The following is a 25523-nucleotide window of genomic DNA, read 5'->3' as shown; positions in this document are numbered from 1 at the left end:
CCTGTTTTACCCTGGTTCTATTTAGCCTGGTTTTATTTTTATTTTTCCCCTCCTCCTATTATCTTCCTTCCGTTTGTTTGTATGTTTGGTTAGAATGGAAGCCCTTTCTGGGCAGGACCCTTTCTGAATTTTGTAAAGCTCTTTGCCAGCAATGAAGTAGCAACAGTTCAAAATGAATCATACTTGGGAATTGTGACGCTGTTTGACAATAAACATACGAATGAGCAAACCTAAATGTGAATGTGTGTTTTCTGAGTTTCTCTTTGGAGCTAATAATGCTTTTGAAGTCCCGTTTATTGATTTGTAAACTGAAATAATGACAAAAGCATGGCTTGGCTGATTTTGCTATTGTTCAGCCACTTGGACCTTAAAAGCAGAACCTTAACTCCTTTTGTTCTTTTGTTATCTACCATTAGATGGCATTCCTTGTTCGGTCATCTCTTAGTATCACACAGCCCTTGGAAGTTAAGGGTGTGTGTTTGCTTTGCTAATTACTACCAAACCCTTGGGTGGGTCTAAAATAGTTTTTTGGGTCTCTCAAGGAAAGGAGTAAACTTTTTCAGACTGCCAAGCTATCCGTTTGAAGAATGAATTCTCTCCTGCTTCTGCGTAGGGCAGTCTATGAATCTGCACAGGTATAGTTTATTTGAAACTGTCCAAATTCCACTTAGGATAAAACTTCAGAGTAAGAGAGGGGGAACAGCATTTGGGGAGGAAGAGTCTCTTTTTTTCTTGTAACATTTTAAGGCAATGATGAAACCAGCAGAGGGTTTGAACCGGATATTAAAATCATTTGCTGGGAAGATGGTCCTAGTTGATTCTCTTTAGAAGAATCTTTCATCTGCTTTCACTCCAGAATTTAAGTCAGTTTTAAAAGATGTAAAGTCTTTGGGGAGAAAATGTTGGTTCCCTTCAATATATATTATGCCTTTGGTGTTTTTATCCTTTAGGTCAGCCTCTTAACAAGTTCCGACTTAAGAACACGAGTTCTCCAATTTGTAGAAGACAGGATTCAGGCAACTATGGTAATGTTTGAGACAAAGTGGTCTAATTTAGATCCCTCTGCAAGAAGGAACAGCTGCTTTTATATCACACTCAATTCAGTTTGGTTCTCGTTTCCTTCCTTTCTAACTCAAATAAGGACTGTGGCTATAATATGTTCAAGTAATGGTGCTGTTGTTTTTCTTCGATTAATCATGTACTAATCAGACCTGAGAATTGCAGTTTATTAATTTGACACAGGAATCTGCACATTCTGGTTAGTCTTGATAGCCAACCAAAATTGGGAGTCACCAAGACTTTGCTACTTTCTGTAAAGAGAGTACTGGACTTCCAAAACATACCATAAGAAGAGAGAATCCTCTGTTCTAAGTTGGGAACTGAGGTGATGATGAATTTGTAAGAAATCTTCGCTGGTTGGAAGAGGTTAAGATGCTTGGTTCTTCCTGGTTCAGATTTGTAGCACTAAAGGATGGTTCTTGGTGGTTGTTCTGCTCCAGATTAGGAACTTATTAAACTAACCAAACAGCCGCAGCACAGTTGCCCCCAATGAATACAGCAAGCCGAAGTGTACATATTTTTATATTTGTGCCTTTCTATTTTTAAATAAACCCTGAAGCCACACTTCGAATGGTCAGCGACAAACATAGAACAGTGCAGATCAAGCTGATCCCTGGATAAGAGAGGAAGGGGAGGGGAAGAAATGGGTCTAACAAAAGAGAAATGAAGGGAGACGTGAATGAAGCAGGAAATGCTGAGTTTAGACCTGGCTAAAATAGGCAGATCATCTTGACAGATGCCACTTGAAACCATGATTGGGAAGGGATTTTATAAATGACCCTGAAACAGCGGTAAAGAGAAATGACAAACTTGAAAGGGACGAAACGGAAGCGGATGCAAACGCGATCCGGTGCGAAAGACTCTGACGCTGTCCCTCTTCCTCCATGGGGGTGGAAGCTCAAATATTGGTTGAGACAAGCCATTGTATTTCTCCCTAGCCGTTCCCAATACATAATATAGGAATGACGCTTGGGGCATATGTAGGTTTGGTTAAAGATGACTTTTTTGTCTCGCTTCTGTCCACAGTTAACTGGGATAGCCATTGGCGTCGCAGTAGCCCTTGCACTGATTGGGATCGTTGTGTATTTTGTTTACAAGAAGGTGAAACAGTCGAGTAAGTTCAATCGCTTGGCACGAACGACTCCCCAGGTCTGTGTAATGTCGTTGAATGGAGGGTGTTTCTTTCTAGCCCGACTTCACGGTGGAAGGGTTTGGGGTGCTCAGAGTCATCGCTTTTTAAGAGGGCCGTAACAAAGCTTTAACAAAGCTGAAGCTAGCCGTTTTCCTTTTCTGGCCTGCTCTTTTATCTCTGCTGCATTGGGGTTTTTAGAAGAGAAAACAAAAAGGTCATGTGAAAAGAAGCAGCATTAAACATCAAGTAGTCAGTCCAAAGTCTTGCACACCTTTACAAAAGCAGGGGTTTCTGAAGTCTCTTTACCATTTGCTGGCTTGTAATGAAATGTGGCTGTTCATTTTGTACGATTAATACTCTGCCCTTCGCAGGAAATAGGCACAGTTACTTGGGCTAAGCTGTAGTTTAAGGTCGTTATGACAGGAGAGGTTTCCAAAAGTGGCTTACAGTAATTGCATCTTTGGAAGACGAGCGGAGTAAGTGTCTTGGAAAGGAATTTGCAAACTGGGAGGCAGTCACTAAGAAGTCCCTGGTTTTGGTGCTTGCCAGCCAGATCCCTTTTACAGAACAGGAGCTCAAAAGGATCTGTGTCAGGATCCTTGTGGTCTAAAGTATGTAGCCTGAAATGTGAGACCCACTAGGTCTGGGCCTTGTAGGTGTGCTCACCTCAACAGGAATTCTGCTTGGTGCATGCATTTCTCTACTCATATTTCAATTCTCGCCACCTTTGTGTATGGAAGGCCCTAGTGAAGGAGAAGCAGTTGGGCAGCTATTATAATAAGGAGACCCTCTTGAAGGGTTTTGGCCCTGAGCTAACCCCTCTACTGTCAAATCCTGGGGATTGTCATGGGTCTCCAACAATCTGACCTAAATGAGAAGTCTATGCAGATTAGCTTATCGCTGCTCTGTCTGCATCGTTGATGCTACTTCAGAGTGGACTATTTGTAGGCTTCATGAAGATGGGTGCCAAGGTGATGAGTCTTTCTTTCCCTTTCAGAGCAATCTCAGGCCCACGTGCCCCAGTACAGATTTCGCAAGAGAGACAAAGTGATGTTCTATGGCCGCAAGATCATGAGGAAGGTAAGGTTCCCTGGGCCGAGCAGAGGTCAGCCGTGAGCTGAGGCTGAGTTCAGGCGTGATCATCAGTGGCTGAACTCGTACGTTGCTCTAAACCTGTGTTTCTCAGCCTCGGGAACTTTAAGACACATGGACTTCAACTCCCAGAGTTTCCCAGCCAGCCATGATGAAGTCCACACGTCTTAAAGTTCCCAAGGTTGAGAAACTGCTCTAAACTGTCCTGGGCTTCATTCTGCTTGAGATGAGCCCTGCCATTTGTAAACTCTCAGAGGTGGGGTAGCATTGAGTATGTAAGGCCATTGCGGCTTGTTCAACAGATGGTGGTTTGGTCAAAATTCTACCTTGGCTGAAGTTTAGCCTTATTTCTGGGTTTAGTTTGTCCCAAAGGTAAAATGTGAGAAGATTTGGGTGTAGGTATGCTCTATATGACTAATTAGCCTTTACTGTCTGCTGGTTCTATTAATAGCTCAGTGGATGGCCCTCTCGGGTGTTTTCTCAAGGTCCTCCAAAAGGATAAAAACAACTGGGTTTCTCCCTGTTCAGTGTTTTAGCTGCACTGGGGAAACTCTAGATCTTGAACGATGAGGGGAAAGGAATTTGAAAGCAACCGACAACGTTACCCACTGATGCATGTCCACAGATCCTTGGGAGAGGTGGAATCTCTGCATTCATTCCTCAGATTTCCTTTAAGTTCCCAGGCCTTTGGTCTGATGAAGGGAAAAGTAGCAAAGGAAAGGAACGGAGATTTCAGAAGCTCCTAAGTCTCCCAGTTGTGAACCTGGGTGTTTACCAGCCAACTTCTAAGGTGCTTCTGGTTGTGTTTTGTTGGTTCTTCCCTCGTGGGGAGCAAAAGGAAATGAACAAGGCTGGGAAATGGGGTAGGAGTTCTGCCCTAGACATCTAACCTTGGTTTCCATACTGTAGTTCCTCGAGTTTAGATGAAGGAGGTGCCCATGTTCTGACTCCAAGCAAGGATTGTTTGGTGGCTAAAGGGTCTGTGTGACTTTCACAACTCATGGGATTGAACTTGCCAGGGAAATGTCCTCTGTTAGAGTTTACACAGAGGACTCAAAGAATTGTTCTCCCACCCTGGAGATTGTTGGCCCTCCAGATGTTGAATTATGGATAGGAACGTGCTGATCCACTGACGTATCCCAGGTGGAGCACTTGGGTAAGCACAAAGGTGGGAGGAAGGCTACCAAATTGGCAAACAGATTGAGGATAATATTCTGCTGCAATAAATAAACGTAATCCATTTATTGAATTAGCGTAGTGTATCTTTATCCTTATTTCATTAACCAATATGGTAACTCTTCCTTCCATCCATTATTCTCCCTCCTCCATTTTCTTCCCCTCTCTCTTGTCCTTTTCTTCCTCCATTAAAATAGAGTATAAGTTTGGGAAATGGGTACAAGAGCGTGCAGATAAATAAGAAAGAAAAAAAATGGTTTTATTGTAAATCAGCAGGCTGCTTACTTCGCAGATGGATTTTAAAGCTCAGTATGATGGTTGCAAACGATTACCACACTTCTCCAAAACAACTGGCCTTTGGGATTTCAGCTTTTACTTACAATTGTGTGGCATGTTGGCTAGTGAGGTTGGGGCTTCATGTTAATTGAACTCAGTTGTGTGGCTGTCACTCAGCAAATATAGGGCTTTGTGTGTTTCTCCTGAATGCTCTTCTTCAAGATCAGTGTTGAGAAATCTTCCTTCCAGGTGACCACTCTGCCAAACACTCTGGTCGGCAACACGGTGCCTCGGCAGCGGATGCGGAAAAGGGCCAAAGTTTTGTCCTTGGCAAAGAGGTAAGGAGCACAGGGTAGTTGCTGTCGTGCAGCTAATTGCACATCATTTCCTCTCTAAACCGTAGAAAGCCAAGCCAGAAAGAGGCCATCTTCCTGCAGCACAGCAAACCACAAATAAGCCCCAGTTGTGTGAACCCAGTAATGGTGCAGAATGTCCTATAAGCCCAGAAAATTAACTTAATAAACTAAACTGTGATGAAGTTAACCGTGATTAGCGTGTCCTGTGATGACCCTCCCAGGGGATTCATAGATGAGTGTTATTCACTTTGCACAAAATCCTGACTGTAGACAGTTGACTAGTATTCCCCTGGTGAGGAGCACTAAGCCTACAGGATAAGCAATTGGCATGAGAAATTAACCTTAGGAGGTAAGAAAAAGCGGTGTAATTCAATAAAGGGATATCAGAAACCCTTCCTGCTGCCAATTGCTAACTGATCCCCAGGCTGCCTTCATCCCCCTGCCCCAAATTACTACATCAGAAGCAGTGAAGGGGCAGGGTAGATCAGGCCTAGACCAGATGTGAGCCAGGCCAGTGGGCCACGGAAGAACGAGCTTCAGTGAGGTTTGAAACCAAACCAGGATGCAGAAGGACAAGGTAGAGTAGCTGAGGATCGAAGGAGCTGGATCCTTCACAGAGCTATGAAGGACCCACAAAGCTTCTTTGGTCTTCCTTGCAGGATCCTGCGCTTCAAGAAGGAATCTCCCACCCTCCAGCCAAAGGACCCACCCCCCTCTCTGCTGGAGGCCGATTTAACGGAGTTCGATGTCAAGAGTTCCCACCTGCCCTCCGAAGTCCTTTACATGCTTAAAAATGTCAGGTAGGGTCGGTGACTGGAAACCCCTGATAGACTTTTTGCTGGAAAAATAAGAAAAATGAACTTGTGGTTTGAAGATGAGAAAGGGTAGCTTATGGAAAGAAGGAAATCATGAGGTCACTTTAGAGTGAGAGGGCAAAATATACATGTATTTATAACCGCTGTTATTCCCATGGCTGGCTGGGGAATTCTGGGAGTTGAAGTCCACACATCTTAAAGTTACTGAGGTTGAGGAACCCTGTCTTAGAACTCTGAGATGTTGGCCTTTTCTCTCTTGCGCTCTTGTAGAGGGACTGGAGGGCCAAGGGAAGAATAACCAGCTTCTCCTTTGGGAGAAGCAGCGTGGAGAGTTTCAGCTGCTTATCCTTGGATCTCACTGAAGAATTTCCTTTCCTGCTTTTCCCCTCCTCAGTCACTGGGCTGCATCATCACGCTGGTCAAACTTAAAACAGAGGCAACAAAGGAACAGACAGTCTGAAAAAGGGGGAAGAATATGGGTAACTTGGTTGCAGCCGGGAAGGGAGGACCTAGTAAGGCCACGCCCTGCAGAAGTACCAGCTTCAGGGATAGACTGAACATTATGTACAGATTCCTGGAAGGGATGCAGTGCAAAGAAGTGAAGTAGGGGTGAATGAGTGGAGTCATTTAAAGGACCAAGGTCTACTCCACTGGAGGAACAGAGATCATGGAGGGCAAGATTCCTAACCTCAGTTGCCCCAGGTCACCCTATTTGGGGCCATTTCTCAAGCACACGGATGGACCCTCCAAGTTGACCCGTTGGCTTGGCTCATGTGGCATCAAAGCCACGCTTCATCCTCTTTTGCTCCTGTGTTTGGCTCTTTGGACCACATCTGCCCATTTTACAAACTCTTCCCCCACCCTACCTGTTCCTGCAGGGTCCTTGGTCACTTTGAGAAGCCCCTTTTCCTGGAGCTGTGCAAGCACATGGTCTTCGTGCAGCTGCACGAAGGGGAATATATCTTCCGGCCGGGGGAGCTGGACAACAGCATCTATGTCGTGCAGGACGGGAAATTGGAAGTCTGCATCCAAGAGAGCGTAAGGATTGCTCTGGGTGGTCATAGGAAAGATAGACATGGGTCATCGCAGGCCTCAGAAGGCGGCACAGGTCAGGGAAGGTCAACCTGGAGGCCCCTGGGAAGAAGACGTTTGAAATAGAATATTTGGATGAAGGTCACAGAGAACCTACCATCAGCCTCTCTCCATTCTGATTCCACCCCTGCCGTTTCGATCAGAAGGAGAAGGAATGAGTTCACGCTCTGCCTCAAGCCATAACATTGCTTGGGTTTGGCTTGGCATGCTGTGTGAACCTGGTTTGTGGAACAGCGCGGGCCCTTCTGGTTGTTCAACCGACCCTGCTTTGCCATGACTTTAACCATGCAACCGGAGTGTCTTTCTTTGCTCCTTTATTCCCCCCAGGATGGCACTGAGATGGTGGTAAAGGAAGTCTTGGCCGGCGACAGCGTGCACAGCCTTCTCAGCATTCTGGACGTCATCACGGTGAGGCCCACAGCCCATCTGGCTCCCTCTCGGCTTTCCAGGCGGTGCTTTGCCCCTGTGATTTGGTCTGGATAAGCGAACAGGGCTTCCCGGAGGTGGAGGTGTGGAGGTGTCTGAGCAGAGAGCTGGTTTGACCTGTTGGACGCCTACCTTGATGTTTGACCTTGAATCCCTTCAGGTCCTAGAGTCCTAAGATCAACTCTCATTCTGGTTTCTGGAGGAGAAAGACAGCAAGATTTATTTACGTGTCGTGCTTGTTTTCGTGCCAGTCACTCTAGGTGGCTGACAGTAATTCACATTTGGAAACATCCATAAAATCCACACATATTACAGTCTGATCCTTAAGGTGCTTCTGCGCTCTAAAACCGCAGACTGACCTTGACGGTGTCAGGCAGGCAGCCTGTTTTATCCAGCATTTCACTTTCCATGTGACCAGCATGGATTCCTGCAGGTCTCCATAGCAGCTCGTTCGTAGAGTTGCCTGCCCTCCCACCTGACCCCACCCCACCTGCAGCAGTTAATATTCAGAGGTAGCTTGCCTGTAAGCATGGCGTTTCCTTTCAGCTCTTACAATGATGCCTACGATGTTTGAATTTTTAGCAAAGAACCCCGGTCTGAAAAGCGGGAAGAAGTGCTCGGTTTATTTTTCATGCTACATTTCTCTTTGCTGTTCACCTAAAGTCATTTTTAGTTCACCACAGGCGAGCGCTCCCAAGGCTTGGCTATTCAGCCAAAGTGCCTGCCCGGTGGGTCTGGGTTCAAAGCCTTCCACAGTCTTCAAAAACCCTGTGGCTTTCTTTTTCTTTCCCTGCCAGGGCTCGCATTTCAGCCTTGCCAGCTCATGCCCGGGCCAACTCTTATTCAGTCAATTATTTTTTTATCTCCTGTAATTAAGAATTGATCACCCCGTTGAGAAGACAGCAATTAGGCTGTCCAGAAACCAATGGGGGACTTTTACTTTTCCTAGGCTGGGGAGAAGAAACGTGTGGTGGGAACAACTTTTTTGGGCTGAGATGCTCGGAGTCAGGGTGGATTTTAGGTAGAAGGTGTGTGCCCTTTCAGCAATTATATGGAAGAAACAGGGAATGAGTGCCAGACCAAACTGTGTAACATTTGGTATGGTGAGGCTTAAATGTTTCAGTCCAGGGAGCAATCTGCAAACATAATTTTCTTTTCCTTGAATACTAGGGTAGTACTAGATTTGTGCTTTGGGTGGGTTGGGTTCACACATCATTTAGAACAGTGTTTCCCAATCTAGGCAGCTCTAAAATATGTGGGTTTCAACTCCCAGGATCCCCCAGCCAGCATGGCCATTGCTAGGAATTCTGGGAATTGAAGTCCACACATCTCACAGTTGCCCAGGTTGAGAAATGCTGACCCAGAAGACAATCCTTCCCAATCTGGAGGCCTTTCTGAGACTCGTGCTTCAACCCCCAGAAGTCCAAGTAGCTGTTGCTGAGAATCCTGGGAGTTGAACTCCACACATTTGGAAATAACCAAGATGGGAAGAATGGCCATAAAGTATCACATGGTTTCTTCTATTTTGGACATGCCACGCAAGCTGTTGCGATCTGTCCATCCCGTCAATGGCTTTGCCCGATGAGCAAACTCAGCTGGTTGTGATGAATTTAACCAACTTGATTATATAAGCCATGATTTAGTATAATCAGCTCAGCCGTGATGCAGCAAGGAATCAATTCTGAGCGGGAGAGATGACAGCTCAGGGGTGAAAACAATAAACCTCTTTCTGCAGAATTAAAAATATCCCTTGGTCACCTTCAGCAATTATGAAAAATCTCTACCATGTAACACGGGCAACATTTCTCAGTTGCTCACAAAACGATGACCATGGCAGCTCTTTAGAACTGCTAACTTAATATTGTCTCACTATGTTTTGATCTCCTTTTTGCCCTGAGCTTCAGGTCGTGCTTCTAAAATTACTTGCCTCCTACCAGCCTGAGTTGATGAATTCTCCCGTCCCTTCCTCCCATCTCTGCCCATCGATTGGCAGAAAGCCTGTTCCATTACAGGGTTGTAGAAGTCGATCTGTGTTTTGGCCCCTGCGGAAAAACCAAGTGACTGGAATTTGAGCCGCAGATATCATGGGGAAAACTGAAAACGTGTTGGGTCTCTTCCCCTCCACTAGGGTCATCCTGCCCCCTACAAAACGGTTTCTGCTCGAGCAGCAACACAGTCAACCATTCTGCGGCTCCCAGCCAACGCGTTTCAGGACGTCTTCCAGAAATATCCCGAGACACTTGTGAGAGTCGTGCAGGTGAGATTGTGCTGATTCGCCTCCAGAACAAGTTTGTACAAGAGCCTTCTTACTTTTAATAGTGGCAGGAGGGTTTGTAGAAATGCCATTTGGTCACTGAGACCCAGGCGTGGCAGAATAGGACAGCACGTCCTAGATAAACCCTTCGTGACCTCTTTTGTGGGAGCTTTCATGGCCAAGTTCTCCCATGAATTTTGCGTACCTCTAGTTCAGTGGGGCTTGTAGAGAGTCAGGAAGATGACCTTGATGAAAATATGGAAGAATCATCGCCTGGACAAAAGGGGCTGAAACTTAAAGTCCAGAGCAATGAGAAGCGGATCAGATAGACACTTCCCTAATTCACTGGAGTATAAGAAGAGAAGGGGTCTCTATCTTGAGGACATCAGAGGAACTAAGCAATTGGAAAGTCAGAAGGACTTCAGAGTTACTTCTCTGTTTCCTTAACTGGAAGGCTGTGTAGAGAGTAAGGAAGATGACCTTGCTGGAGAGGTGCAGGATCCATTGCTTGGGCAAAAGGGGATGAGACATATTTTAGGTCCAAAACAAGGTAACATTTGGAAGCAGCTCGGGCAGATACCTCCCTGATTCACAGGAGTGTAAGAAGGGGGAGAAGGGACAGTACAATCGGACTTGCAAGATGCTGTTAGGATAGCCCATCTCAATAAAAGTAGTTTTAGCCTTCCTGGTGGAGTTGATTTCCTGGCCTGGTTGGTCTGGCGGGGCCAACAGACTTCAAGTGATGTTCAGATAAACTGCAGCTTTCATTTAGTTGTGGGAACGCTGCACTTGAAGTTTGTTCCACCATGGCCCATCTTGTGGGATCTTGGGAGTTCCCCTGTTGCGAAAAAGCTTCGATTATTGTATCCTAACCACCCCCATCCTTGCAAGATATAGCAGGTGTGGCTGGTTCCGTGGCTGCCCTTTTCCCCTGCAGAGAGATGCAAATAAATTAGCGGTTCTTGACCTGGTTTTTTTCTTCATAAAACAAGCACTGAACCCTGTTAAAGGAGGCTTCTGTTTGATTCCAGCTTGATTTTGTTTTAATTGAAGAGTTCATGCAGTGCCTCTCCCAGGGGAGGGGCACAGTGAAACTGATGCAAAAGTGTAAAAGCTATCAGTTCTACTTTCTCTCCATAGATCATCATGGTGAGGCTACAGAGGGTGACCTTCCTAGCTTTGCACAACTACCTTGGATTGACCACCGAACTTTTCAGTTCTGTAAGTGAAACCTGGTGGTGGACACCCATGGATTTCGAGGAACGTCTCACGGATGCTTGCCTGAAATGGCTGCGGAGTGGGGTGGCCCCCATTTTGGGGCTTCCAGAGCCCTTCCAGATAGCGCTGCCAAAATTCTCTGGCTTCTTTTATCCCCCAGCCCTAAAGATGCAAGATATAACTGAAGCCACTGCAACTGAAAAAGTAGCGATGCAACTCATTATCCTAGTGGGCCTTTGGACGTGTCTGCTCTTACGAACACACCCTGCAAAAGCCAGGGTGTGGTTAGATTAGAACTTTCATTAGTTGTGGGGAGCTTGGGATGCTGGGGCGCAGCTTTGGGGCCTCTGTGGCCACGGTGCTTCCTGACCCAATTTCCGTCCTGCCTCCTACCCCTCCCCAGGAGAGCCAGGCCATTCCTCTGGTCTCGATTGCAAGCGTCACCTCTGGGGGGAACACCAACCGTGTGGTGGTCAAAAGGCAGCCGTCCATCCTGTCAGAGGAAGAACGGGCCGAGAAGCTGGAGAGACACGCTTCTTTGGAGACAGGTGAAGCTTTGCAATCTTGAGTGGTCATGTCTGCCCAGAGTCTGTGTATTTCAGACAGGCCTCCCATTCATCAGGCTTCCATTTGAAATTGGGGGTGGGGGTGGGGGGTGCCAATGCAATGCAAAGATTCTTTGCACTGGGTGAAGTTAATGGCTGGGGACAGAGAGAGCTTTGGCATAGACTAACTGATCTGGGGCTACTTGCCATGAGGGCTGTTTCTTCCAGCTGTGTCTTTCTTTTTAATGCTTTGCTCCCATTTATTTTAACCATGGTCTCATGCATTGGGTTAGCTTGTCAAAAGCCATCTTGCTGGTTGGCGATCCATGAAGCCAAGCAGTCTTGTTGCAGCCAGGTAGATCTGGGCATGTTCTACCTTGAGATGACAATGGGTGGAGGCAACTCTACACCTGTAAGCTTGAGGAGCACAGGAAATGTGACACTGCCTGTCCATGGCTCGGCCCCCCAGCTCTTACTTTCGAGGTGGATTATTTACATTTGCCAGCAAATTCCTTTGCTCAGGAACTGATGTTCTCAACTGTAGATTCAGGAAAACCTCTCGGGTCAGAGCATCCACTCCGAAGAAGCTTATCTTTGACCTCCCCCTCTGGATATTCTGATGCTACTGGTGAGCGAAAGAGGTCTGGGAGATTTCTGAGCTATAAATGCCCTTCAAGGTCTCTTCCTAAGTACTTTTTTCCCCCCAAGAGGGTGGGTGAAGAAGATGGCCAGCAGGGTGGTGTCTGAAATAAGTCCTCCTCTGCCCTTTATCTGTAGGTAACTCAGCTGGGGCTAAACCGGACTTGGACATGGCCTGTGACAGAGCCCGGGTTGACTCTGATTCATCTTCCTTGGAAATGTTTTCTGGCATAATTGCATACAAGGTATCTTTTCTAAGTCTCCTCAGTTCCTTCCTAGTTAAACTGAGCTGGCTGGATCTGCACCACCTCCCCAAACTCAAGCTATATCTCTGGCCCTCTTGATCCATTTGTGTACCGCCCTCTGCTCTGGCTGCATTTTCTTCGGGTTGACTTTAAAACGTCCACAGCCCCCTTCATCTTTCTCAAAGAAGCTCAGATCAGCTCGACGACATGTAAAGGAAAGACATAAAAATAGGATATTTAAAAAGAAAACAGCAGCAACCAGTCCAGGATATTCTAAAATTGGTTCCACGCAGCAAAAGTAAGAACAGCTTGAAATCGAATCAGACTAACAGGGAAATTGCGGGGGGGGGGGGGGGGAATGAGGCTACATGCTAAGAAAAATAAAAAAGCTTGAAGCTTTAAAAAGAGAGGGAGTCTCTCTAGGGGGTCCTAGGCTGAGATGGAAGCACAGAAAATGGAATGGAAATCTGTCCTTGTCTGGTGGGTGACAAAATAAGCGGTTGAACAGTGGAAACATCTGGAGGTGGAAGGGAAGTGGAATGGAATCGTGGTTGTGTTGGGTGGTTGAGATTGGAATTGGAGGTTTCATTGATTGGAGAGGTGAAGTTTAGACTCTTGTTCGGACCTTGGTTCAGCCCCTGGACTTGGGCATCTCCCTTCTTGTTGTATGACAAAAAAAGCTTGCTAAGACATTGAGTTGTCACCATGACCTGAGTTTCCAGTTCTGAGGGGGCCAAAGTGGTAGGGTCTGCAGCACTCTGGCACTCTTGGCAAACCGGTCCTTGGGGAAATGGGAAGGAGTGGGTGAGGCTGAGGATTGGCACTTCACGGTTTGGCCCTTTGTCTGAACGAGCCTCAGCTCAGAACGTGGATCCCTTTTCCAGATGTTCCTACCCAACCGACGAGAGCCCACCCCTCTGCCCCCCAAATCATGTAAAATCCCACGAGGTTATGACATTTCCAAGGCACTGGAATGCTGCCCTGTGCAGCTGCTAGGAGTCAGCTGAGATCGTGAGCGTTTTCAACCATTTGGACATTTTTGGTTTTTTTTAAAGGTGTGTTTGTGGGCCGTGAGTGCCTTTGGGAGGAAGACATGCGATTTGACCCCTGCAAATACCGCGTTGCTGACTTTTTTGTGTGTAAATGCTGTATAGTCCATGCTCTTCCACCCAGAAGGTTCTTTTCCAACAGTCTCTTTTCCCAATGTCCTATTACTTTGCCTGCCATCTTTCGGCTGTACTGCTTACTCTGTGCTGAGCTGGCCTTCTGTCTTCCATTTATGGGCGTTTTTAATTTACCCCATTCAGAGAATTCAGGTGAGGCGGCCATAGGAAACCCCCCCACAGGCCCATTTTGCTATGCTGTGTGCTGACGCCAGCTGTGAAAAGCAAACCTTGTGACCTCAGTGGTGCTTGGTCTTAAAGAAAAGAATATCTGTGTCCCTGCAGGCAGTTGGGTATCTTGACTCTGAAATATTTAATTCAGTTGCCTCGATCCCTGATTTAATGGTGCCCGGAGCAAGTTTCATTTCCCTCTTTCTTTGATCAGCTTTTTCTGCGTTGGCACTTTTTCCCCCCAACACAACTTCTCTCTGGGGCCTGCTAACTGCCAAACCAGGTGTTGGCACCTGGCAGCCTCTGGGGCCTGATCTGTCCTGAACAGTATTCCACTCACCAGTTGCCTCTTGGCTGGCAAACCCTGGACAATGCAGAAGGAGTGTGGCTGATGAAATCAGATGCACCCAGAGTCCATGGGGGGGTTGCTGAACTCTTCAGCTCCACCAGCCCATAATAAGCACTTTGGGAGTGTTGCATGCTGTCGTTCACCTCTTTGTCAGCGGGGGTTGAGGTTGGTCAAGAAGGGCTTTGGCATTGCCAGATCTAGTTGCTTGCTACACTCAGGATAAGAATGAGGAGACCTAGCGGCAGTTGCCTGTTTAAGGACGGGATAGCTGGCTTTGCCCACCCATCATTTCACAGGGAGGTGATCCTAGTGCCCTGTCAATCCGCAGTGTGAAAAGGGGCCCCTGGTCTTTCTGTCTCCCCCAGCCCATCTTGAAGAAAACCGTGACAGTGACTGAAATGCCCTCGGCCATCTTCCATTACATACAGAACAACATTCCTGCACAGGAACCCGGTGCCACCAAGCAGGTCAACACCATCTTAGAGGCTGCCAAGAAAGATCTTCTAACCTTGATGAAGCTGGAGGTGAGTTATCTTAAGAGAGGGGAAATTGGGTTGGATCGGCAATTTCCCGATCCACTGTTGGCAATTCAGATGGACAACTTTCCAAGTCACCCTCTGGGGGAGATGGGCGGCATAAATTTCTGGCCCAGGAGTCTTGCATGTTTTAAAATTCATTTTTTTCCTTTTTTTAAAAAAAGTTTAAAGTGATCCTCCCTTTGCTGGGCTACGAATCCCCTTATCACTTCAACTCTGAAACAGAAGGGAGATGAGGTGATTTCAAGGGGCCGGAAATAGAAAAATTGCTGTGCTTCATCATTCCATCTTGTTTCAGGAACTTTTATGTAAAAAGTAGAGCATCTAGGGAAGGTGGGAAAAACCCTCTTACAAGCCTGATTCTAATGTGGTTTGCTTCTTTTGTAGTGTGAATGCAACTGTTGGGGTTGATGATGGAGCGAGCCATAACGTGATGAAGTCTTTGAACCCTGCCAGATTCAAATAGACCCAATCAGTTCAAATTTGCCAATGGCCTGTTTGTAAGCATAACACCTTAAGCATGGGCCATGTTTAGCAAAATCTCTGAAGATGTATGTGGCTAGTAATCGTTCAAGGCTACTGAGAAGGACTCGTGAGATAGGTCTGGTAGATGGGTTGTTCCCTTGGCTGTAGAGTTAAAAAGCATGACTTGTTCAGCTTCTCCTAGCTTCTGAGTAGCAAATCTGCAGTAGCGCTATCTCCAAAACTCAACTCCTTGGATTTGTTCCTGGAACGAACTTTGGCCACCTCTATGCAGTTATTTTACTCCAAATCCACCCACTATCCGGTTAGATAGGATTTAGGGATTCTGTGCTGAATAACAACATCTGCTTTGATTTGCAGTGCTTCATTGGGGAGATGGGTGTTCTTTTTATGCTTGTTTAGGATCTCTCTCTCTTGAATGGGAAAGTGACGTTACATCAGGTCACCGCAGGGACGGTGGTGTCACGGCAAGGCGACCAGGTGAGTGTGGTGCCCGCAGATACATGTGGGCACATGTGAGAGTGAGTTTGGGCAAAAACTGCAAGGACCTTTAAAAGAGCAGCTCGGTGTTTTGGGATCTTCAAGCTGAGCTCGAAACCCTTGCGCTGAGCAAGGCTGTCCCCCAACCTGGATGGGGCTTCTGGATGGTGGGAAGACAGCTGTCTCTCAGATCTCTCTTCCCAATTCATCTGCTCCAGATCCAAGGTGACCCTTCAGGATATGTCTCATCAAAGCTGTTACGCTCCAGGTCAGGGCAACGGAGAAGAATAAAGCATTGGTTGGTCTGGAGCAAAGACTGACCTTGCGTGCTATTTTTATGCTATTGTGTGCATTGCTCTTGAAGGTTGAACATTCCTTTAATATCTTAAGGGTGCAAAGGTCACCAGCCTTTTCAGGCATATGGGGCCATCATGCAAGGGTATCAAAAATACACTTGTGGACAAAGTCCAGTGTTTCTGTAACGTTAATATTTATTTTGGGGGTTCTGTGCATTCTGGCGAGGATGTTCCAGCAGCTTTGGTTCTCTCAAGCATCTCCTGGCTGATCAATCACCCTATCCTTACGGGCTCCTTTTTAAAATTCTTCCCACCGATACTCTGCAACTCATCCGTCCAAGGGTTTTTTGGTATGCTACTGACTTGCAGGCCCCCAGTGTTGATTGGCAAAAGCTTGAAGTATTCTGTCATGCTCATCAGCTAGAAAGGTCTCATTCTGTCTACTGAAGCCAGAGCAATTTGGGGCAAACGGTTAATGAGTTTCCAAAGGCTTCAGTCTGTGTTCAGAATTTGAGATATATCAAAAGGCAGGAAGACAGAAATTACTCAGCCGGCATGTTGCGTGTTAGGATTTTAATGTTTTGTTGGCTCTAAGTCATTTGTCGTTGTTGACTCTTCCATGAGAGAGTCTTAAAATCTGGCTTAACCTGATAAGCTGACGGATGTGGCCCTGATGCACTTGACTTGCCCTCTTGTAGGATGTCAGCATCCGGTTTGTGATCTCGGGGGTGCTGCACGTCTATCAGCGGAAGATCGACTCGGAGGAAGAGACCTGTTTGTTCATCACCCACCCTGGAGAGCTGGTGGGGCAGCTCGCGGTCCTCACGGGGGAGCCCCTTATTTTCACCATTAAGGCCAATCGTGATTGCACCTTCCTGGCCATTTCCAAGTCCCACTTTTATGAGTGAGTCCCTTCCTTCCTTCTTCCTTGCAAAGGCATCCAGCGGGAAGAACCGGAGCATCCCAGACGTGATTACGCAAATCGATCTAGCTTAGGAAGATGGAAGAGGCTTTAATATAAGCCCTTCATCCCTATGTTTTTGAGACAGGGCCTCTTGCTTTAGTAGAATAATGTGGATAGAGCCCTCCTTTTAGTTTGGGGGGGGTGGCCTAGGGTCCCAGGAAAGAAAAAAAGCTCAGAATATTGAGTTTTATATTCTAAGTTGGTTTCTTTAAACAAATAGGACAATTGCATTATGTTCCACCCAGGACTACACTAGGCTACCTTGACGTCTAGAAGGCTGAACGGATGCTAGGGTTCCCTGTTGTCTAGCTTAAAGCATTTACACCTTCCTACTGATCTCCGGTACTTGAACGACGCCCCTGCCCTTTCTAGAAAGACGTTGCTTTTTCTCTGCTGGTTTCATACCACAGAGGTCCACAGGGGAAGATAAAGGGCGGGGAAGAAGACGGTTGAGCAAGGCCAGTAATTATCTCCTGCCCAAGGGTAGCGCCAAGAGAAACAGCTGATCAGGGTGCCACATCATTCTCCACCCTTGACGGGCACATTGCTACTGGCATGCCTCTGCTGCAGGATTTAAGTATGGAGCAGATGCCAGCTAATTACACATTTAGACTCGACTCACAGCTGCGATGTGCTAAATGCAGGGTACCTGTCTTCTAGCTAAGGGCAGGGTAGGAGGGCTTTTGAATCCAGCTTTAATTAAGCTATCACTGGGATGTGTGGAGAAGAAGGGAAGGCAACATAAAGAAGTGGAGAGGTTCAGAGCAGGCCTTTGGTAGGTCTCTGCTTAATAGAAGCTACTCTTGATGGCCTTTGCTTGAGCTGGTATCACTGGCCCTGACTTTTTCTGTGACTCCTGCAAGAGATGATCCTTAGCTTCAGGTTGGCACTCAATGGCTGTTGTTTCCTCATCATCCCTGTTCCTGTGCTGGCTTCATTCTTTTCATTCTTCCTTTTCTTTGCCCTTTCTTGCTTTTGCTTCCAACCAACTGTTCTTTAGCCTGCTCAATCCTGTCTACCAACCCTTGTTTGGCTATCTTGAATTTCTCTTAATCCTCCAAGGCTGGAGCTTCTGTTTCCAGCATCCAGCTGTAAACTTCCATGTGCAGCTTGGTGTCTGGGGGGTTCCTAAGATGGGCCCCCGGTGCAGGTTTTGGCCAGAAGTTGGGTTTTTGGTGTCCTCTTTTCCTGCAGATGTTCCTGACCTTCCTGAAATATCTACAGGAAGAGAACCAAGCTCAGAGAACACCAACAATTCAACCCCAAGCTATGTATATTTTCCACTATTGGCCAGATGTGCTTGGCTTCCAAGTTTGGGGCTTTTAAAGCCATTTTATGGAACTTGGAATGAGAATGGATTTGGCCATGGTGGGAACTCTGTCAAACAATTTCCACACGAGAAGGCAAATCCTCTGTAGAAATCACACCTAAAAGAGCACGGTGATGCAGGCCATTCCTATATGTGGTTCCTCAGCGATGCAGATGTGTGGCCTTTGCGAAGGCCCAAGATGCTTGTGATTCTGTGGGTCATGGAGATGTTGGGGGACTGTGGATTTCTTTACAATCCCCACCCCGTCACAACCCTCCCCTCATAACTGAAGTGTCGGATGCAATCTGGAACTCCATGAATTCATAGCAGTTCTTCAGGAACAGAGAGCATCCAATCTCGTTCAGCCCTGCATTAAAGCTGTTGATCTCAGCAGCTCTAAGGAAATGGTTTTGCTTCGAATTATTACAATTCTGCAGTTGTACTTCCTTTCCTGTTCGTTCGTTTGTTTTTCTTGGCTTAGTTTTTTAAGTATTTAAAAAAAAGACTTATCCAGTTCTTGTTTCTTAAGTGAAACGTGTATGAAATGATTGAAGTTTGCTCTTTAAGGAGTGCCAACAAGGCACGCTTAAAGTGTAAAACAAACAGTATCAAGTGTTGGAAGTTGACAGTGGGTTCTGGCTGCTTCTCTTTTCACATATTCTTTTTTTTTAAAAAAAAAAACAAGTTCTCCTTGTGTCCCAGGATTAGCTTATTGCATCAACTACCACTAAGCCATGTTAACAACTGTGGGGGAAAGTTAAGTTCAGACCTTTTTGGAAGGGATTAATACATGCATGACTCTTGTGCTGTTGTTGTCTTCTGGAAAGTGGGTGTTGTGGGAAGCCATATTCTTAATATCTTAGTACAAAAGTGCCTTGAAGGAGGCCATTTTGGATTTAGACCCCTGTTGTAAATGGTGAGTTAGTGGTGCTGGACCTTCTTGGCTTCCACACTTTCTTACAGCTGGGTCTTTCCTTTCAGGATCATGCGGGAGCAGCCCTCGGTTGTCCTGGGTGTGGCTCACATGGTGGTGAAGCGCATGTCATCCTTTGTGAGGCAAATTGACTTTGCTCTGGATTGGATGGAAGTGGAAGCAGGACGCGCCGTTTACAGGTAGGGCCAGACGGAGTTCTTGAATCATCCCAGGGTGAAGGAAGGAAAGAGATGTTCTTTCTAATCCCTGTCTTCTCCAGTCCCAACGGGGACAGTTCATGGAGACGAGCAGGAGGTGACTTGTTTGGCCCAGTTGAGTCCCAATTTTGGAGCTCTGGACGATTCTCAAAAAGCAGGCCCAGAAGGAAAATTACGGTGGAATTTGCTCATCAAGGTTTGCACAAACTGACAGCCCTTTGTGGTAATCAGGGTCAGGGAACAGGCCCCAAAAAGATTCCAGGAATGCTCCTTTATCACTGCAGGGTATAACAGCAGAATCCTCAAAGCCTGCCAGAAGTCCTCTCTACTCCATCTTATCCCAAACAAAATGAAGAGGGTTTCTTGTTCACACTTGTTCACACTTTCCTCTTTCTCTGGACTGAGTAACCTCTTCTGAAACTCCTCCCTTCATGGTTCAATCATTCCTTCCCCGTTCCCAAGGCCAGGTCTACAGTCTTTCCCACCACCAGAGGCATTCTCATTTCTTCTAATCCCGTTCTTCTTCCTAGGCAGGGGGATCATTCAGACTGCACCTACATTGTCCTGAACGGACGGCTCCGCTCTGTCATCAGGATGGACGATGGCAAGAAACACCTGACAGGCGAATATGGCCGCGGGGACCTGATTGGTGTGGTAAGGAGGGGGCGGGACTGGCTGGCCTGCTTGCCTTGGGTTTACTAGATTTTCCATGACAGTCACGAACCCATGTTGAAGTTGCCATAGGCCAGGGGCGGTTGGAGAAACCATGTGATCCAAGATGTCAGAGGAGGTCTGGCTTGTGAGCAGCTCAGCCCATATCTGCATAAGTAGGTTAAGGAGCTGGATCTCAGTGAATCATTTGGTTGGATCTCTGCAGTGCTGCCTTCTGCCATCTGCAGTGGTGGCGCCATGATACAGCAGAAACCAGCTGAGCCCCATCTCTCCCTTGGCAGACTGCTTGGAAATAGAAGTCACTTGCCACAGATGCCAACGCACGCCTCTTACAAGTCCACCTGGCCACTGTTCCCAAAGACAAGATCCCTTAAAGTCTGACAAAAGGATGACCAGAAAAGTCAACAGTGGAGGAATGGAGATGGCCTGAACTCACTCCCTCTTGACTGGGAAGTCTGACTTCCATGAACATATTCAGTGGCAATGTTCGGCTTCCCCAGAATTGTCCCTTTTGAGATTATTTAAAAAGGAAAATAGAGCTACTGTGGTTTAGGGATTAAGAGGTCGTATTAAGAGCAGGGAGATGGAGACTCCTGTTATGGTGACTTTAGGGCGGGCACGGTCTCTTCCTTGCTCTCTCTCTCTCTCTCAGCTCAACCAACCTCACAGGATTGTTGTGGGAAGTATAGGAGGGAACGTCTGTGGTTTTGAGCTGTAAATCAAATAAAAGATAGTCCGTTTCTGAAGATAGGCCTGCAAGCATGTAAACAAATAGCTGGCAAAGAACTGCCAAAGCTGAGACAACATCTGAGCAGGTCTTCTTTAACCCCTATCTTATTGCCACCAGTCTCAGACGCCTTGCAAACTTTAGCAAGCTCAGAAAAATAAAGACTCAAGTTGAGGAAGACTCCTGAGGTCAACATAGACAGGTCCGTGTTCTTTTCTTAACAAGAGCCTGGAAGTCTCTTGCCATGACTTTCTTCTAAAATGTCTTCATTCCCAGCCTAGCTTTATGGTTCTGAAATTTCCTGGTAGTTTCTCCATCCAAGGATGAACCATATCCAATCCTGTTTAGTTTCTCAAGGTCATCTGAGGATGACCAGGTCCTGCCACCTCATTTATTCCTTGGAGCTGTCAGAGATGTCAAAAAAAGCCCAGCGTTTTTATCCTAAAAAAGGTCTTCAGAATAATCTCCCATACTTATTCATTCTCTCTCTCTCTCTCTCTCTTTCTCTCTCTCTCTCAACTCGAGATTTGCAGTGTTGGGTATATATCTAAGTAAGAGGTCCAATCTCCCCACTTCTTCTTTCCCCTATTAATGGCAGAAATACCCAACGTTTTAATGGGTATTTAAACAGTTTTAATCAGCGGCCTCAGAATCTTGACGGGAGTCCGTGTCCGTGAAATACGATTCCCAAGAACAGTATGTGTGTCATCGGCAACGGGCGACTTCTTTTTAAGTAAACTCTGCAGCAAAACAAAGCAACTTCCGTAGTAGCAGGCCACCCGGGCGCTGGTGATCTATCACAGCGAATCTGAAATTAAATTAGCAAGTGCTGCTCTAAGCCAGCTGGTGAGGCAGCAAATTCCATTATACGCTCCAGGAGAGTGGGATATTATAGCCTGTTCTAAACTTTCTAGTTAATTCAACTCATAAATATTAGCGAGGTGGGGCAAGGAGCAAGCAACTCGATTTCATTTGGCTGAATCGTAAAGGACCTTATGTTTCTCAGAGCCACTGGATTCCCTCCTATGCATCCTCTTTTTTTTTTTTTTTAAATAAAAGTCCGGGGCTCAGCATTTTTGGAAAATGAGCGGATTAAGATCTTATGGGACTTTAAAATCCAAACAGACAGGCACCCTGTCCAAGTCTGGCTTGTTGATGTTGCTGCTGTATATCGGGCGATGCCAGGCTTGAGGAAAAGCGCTCGGAAAAAATTACGAAATACCGGGACTTGCAGATCGAAGTTGAACGCTTATGGAAAAAGAAATCTGCTGTTACCCCAATTGTGACTGGAGCCCTGGGAGCAATACCTATAGGACTCCCTCGATATTTGGAAACGTTGAATTTATTGGACCTGAACGCTCTAAGTTTACTTGGAATCACCTCTATCCTCAGACATTACTTTAATCATTCTTAGGTGCTTGGTTAGGAATGATTAAGTTTTCACCAGTCTTTGTGAATCTAATTGTAGATCATCAACATCATCATCATCATCATCATCATCATCATCATCTAAAGCTGTTCTCTTCTCCCATCCCATAAGCAATGCCCAGGAATAACCCACATTGTAACGGCCCATCCAGAACCAGGCAAGGATTCACATCTCAACGGTCCTCTTTTATCAGCGAAGAGAGCAGCCTTCTTGCAAGTTCACACGGGAGCCCTAGCTAAGACAGAAAAAGCAATCAGTTTGCTGAGATTTCTGTCAGCCGATTGTGTCCTCTTTTAATAAATGTTGGACATCATAGGAAGGGAGCCGTGCTAGTCTACGGCAGCCAAAAATCAGAAGGCACCTGGGCAGCTCCTTTTCTGACTCACAAATTTTATTAAAAGGTGTCAGCTTTCGTGCTGTAAGCTACGGCCTCTGATGAAACGAGCAAGCTTCTGCCTTTTCATAAAATGTGTGAGTTGGAAAACGGTGCTCCTGGACTTCTAATTTCCAAAAATGTTTGGTAACTGCACATTCAGGAAGAATAGTGTGTGTGTGTGTTCAGAGATGGGGAGGCCAAGAATTTGACACACGTCTGCAGGCTAAGCTGCTGCCTGGATTCCAGCAGAGTAATGGGGACATCTGACATTTTCTAGCACAATGTTCCTGGGAAAAGCAATCTAGGAAATGCTTAATTTGGGGGCACGAACAGGGAGGAGAAGGAACGCAAAGCAGGCAAGATGGGAGAAGCAGGCGGCTGCTATGGTAGGCATTTTTTTTTAAAAAAATAGGATTTTAATACAAAGCAAATCAAGACAGCCCTGAAGTTTGGTTTTATAAGCGGGGAACGCAGAAGCCCCATTTCAAAACGCAAGACGCTAGACTTCTGGCTGATGTCGCTATCCTGAAGCAATTTGGAGCCCAATCATTTATCCATTTACTGCACGCCCTCCATAGCTCATCATTTACCATTGTCCTTTGAGAGACGTCAGTAGATACAATTTTGGTGGGGTCAGGTAACAAGATTTCAGTGAGCCATTATGGGGCTCCAGTCCTTTTACTAGCATATCCCATTTCCGTGGTTTTAAATCGAGGTAGTTTGATGTTTAAATTGCCTTTTTGGCCACGTACTATGGCAGAAGTGCAGGATTATGGTTTATTACGGTTTATAAAAGGATCGATTAAGCTGGTATCGTGAAGCAGAGGTAGTGAGTGAAATCGGGCTCTTTACAATCCTGGATTTCAAATAACAGCCACTAAAAGGTTTAGGTTAAGCTAAAGTAATAGGTGCAGACTTTGAGTAATGTCGCCAAACCTCTCTTAGCTACCCAAGAGTCCACTTTGAAGATTTGGAGATATTATTATTATTATTATTATTATTATTATTAAGATGTGGAGCTTAACCGTTCTAAAGGCTTTGAAAAATGGATGGTAATTGATGTGCGTAACCGGAGGCACTTCAGAGAACACAGCGTTGAATAGGTGCCAGATCCTTTTCAAATGAGAGGGATTTTCTTTTCATTTCCTTTGAACAGTCACCAAAAGAGCATCAATAACATTGGTCTTTGCTAATTAAAATGTGCTCCTGCTGGTTAATCAACTCGCCCTCCATTTGACTAATTTCCCGGCTCTTTCAGAGCACTAGCACACGCACGTGTAAATGGGTTAAGCGTGCGCCTCTAGAGAGTAGCAAGGATTCTTATCTTGACCCGGAGAAATTAATGACATGATTAATCCCCATTTTGCCCAGTATGCAAGTAGCAATTTTCTAGGCGATGCTTGATTAAGCACTCGGTTGAAATCCAAATAGGATCAGTACCTCAAATAGAGAGCCAATTATCTTACCGTTAAAGGGATAGGAAATTAGCTTGATGTAATCAATCTTCTGGGAACCTCCCTTGTTCTGTTCTGTTTGGCTCTTTTCTGGTATTTTTCTGCGGAAGTCCACAGGCTCTCGAACCCTAAACTGTTCCATATATAGAATAGCTGGAGCTACCTCCCAGCTTTCAATTGAGGGGGCTTTGGAGATGTAGCAAAGCATCATGACAAGCCATAGTTTGTTTAACCATGGTTTATGAAATAAACCCTAGTTGGTTGGATTCACTCAACCAGGCTGGGCAACCCAGGACACTCCCTGTGTTGCTGTACAAAGTTCCCCACAACTTTCATGCTTCCTACAGCTGTTGAAGTTAAGGAACAGCTGGGTGGCCACAAGTAGCCCTCTCCTAGGCTGAACACCATAAACTGTGGTTTGCCTACTACAACAGCATATTATGGCTTACCATGTAGCACAAAAAACAAGCCAGATCAGGTCTTTGGGGTTGACCGGGTGTTAGAGCAGACACACAAAGCTTCGATTTCTGAGGAACTTTGAATGTTTGGGGGGGATCTTCTTATAAATATAAGGAAAATCTTCCTGATTGTAAGATCTGTCTGCCTGTGGAGGTTGTGAATCTTCTATCTTTGGAGGCTTTTAAGAAGAGGCTGGCCAGCCACCTGTCATGGATAGCTCAAATGATTTTTCTGCCCATTGCTGAGGGTTGGACTAGATGTGGTTCTTCCCCGCTTTAGAGTTGAAAAACTGACCTCTTTTGAACAAGCATTTTATCATCAAGAATCCTGATTTAGGATCCTTTATTTCATCTGTGGAATGCCCCATGTTTTCCTGTGATTAAACAAAGGTTAATAATTTAACGGTACCTCTATAAGACTAGCTCTGGTTAGCTGCCAGAGTTGTAAATCTTTGAGGATTTTCCTTCTTTTTGTTTTCCCTTTCCTTTTCTTCCATTTGCACGTAAAAAGATTACAGCGACCTTGCTAAGCTGTCTTGGCAGGATTTCCAGCTCTCTTCCCCATTTGGATACTTCCTAGTACATTAAGACTGTAAAACATTGACCGTGATCATAAGGAGGTGATGTTAATCTATTCAGAAAGCATCAGGTTGCATTGCGAAGATACAGAGGCTGTTGTCTCAAAGCTGCTCTTCAGAAATGGAGATCTGACAGATGTTTGAGCCATGCTAAGATATATGCGCCAATATGAACAAAGTAATAAAGAGGAAGATGACCACAGTTGGGGGGGGGGGATATGTGTCAGATCAAAGAAGGGAAAGGAGGTTTATCTCCCAAGATCCAAAGTAAAGGCAGTGTCCCGTGGAGGACTTGTTTCTGAACTGGAGAACCACCATGAAGGGCTGTTACCTTCATTCCATGATGATGGGCCTCCTCAAAATATCTGCTTTGCTGAAATGGGAAGTGGACTCATCTGGCAGACCTGCTCTTACGCTGTGAACCCAAGAAGAATCGAAGGACAGAAGAGGACAAATCTATCACTTTTGTCATATTGAGAAGTTCACTCCCTCTACCTGCATGTCTGGGGTTGTCCCTCCCCTTTGCAATGTCCCAGAGGGGATGAGCTCTTTTGGAGACACGTTTCAATGCAGAACTTCTCCCGTTTCTGGCATAGTGTACAGACTCCATTCGTCTGCTCAT

At 46.0% G+C, this 25523-nt stretch overlaps 1 protein-coding gene across 2 annotated transcripts in view; it reads left to right on the top strand.

The window, feature by feature from the left end:
* The window catches only part of PNPLA7 (patatin like domain 7, lysophospholipase), a 70419-nt gene that overhangs the window by 3089 nt on the left and 41807 nt on the right, over window positions 1-25523 (top strand). For both annotated transcript variants that reach the window (XM_025166279.2, XM_007420594.4), the window contains exons 2-18: window positions 951-1025; window positions 2086-2173; window positions 3189-3271; window positions 4985-5073; window positions 5751-5891; window positions 6785-6944; window positions 7326-7406; window positions 9553-9681; window positions 10819-10899; window positions 11300-11444; window positions 11986-12069; window positions 12219-12325; window positions 14374-14532; window positions 15430-15507; window positions 16502-16707; window positions 19058-19189; window positions 19738-19861. In XM_025166279.2, coding sequence (XP_025022047.1) covers window positions 951-1025; window positions 2086-2173; window positions 3189-3271; window positions 4985-5073; window positions 5751-5891; window positions 6785-6944; window positions 7326-7406; window positions 9553-9681; window positions 10819-10899; window positions 11300-11444; window positions 11986-12069; window positions 12219-12325; window positions 14374-14532; window positions 15430-15507; window positions 16502-16707; window positions 19058-19189; window positions 19738-19861 — 1962 coding nt within the window. The remainder of the gene's footprint in view (window positions 1-950; window positions 1026-2085; window positions 2174-3188; window positions 3272-4984; window positions 5074-5750; window positions 5892-6784; window positions 6945-7325; window positions 7407-9552; window positions 9682-10818; window positions 10900-11299; window positions 11445-11985; window positions 12070-12218; window positions 12326-14373; window positions 14533-15429; window positions 15508-16501; window positions 16708-19057; window positions 19190-19737; window positions 19862-25523) is intronic.

The sequence above is a fragment of the Python bivittatus genome, unplaced genomic scaffold (assembly GCF_059951505.1).
Source record: "Python bivittatus isolate LINGU-HERP-01145 unplaced genomic scaffold, Pbiv_v1 ctg000160_np1212, whole genome shotgun sequence".
In the NCBI taxonomy this organism is placed as follows: domain Eukaryota; kingdom Metazoa; phylum Chordata; class Lepidosauria; order Squamata; family Pythonidae; genus Python; species Python bivittatus.
Note: the sequence above shows the minus strand (reverse complement) of the source record. Positions and strands in the feature narration are given on the sequence as shown.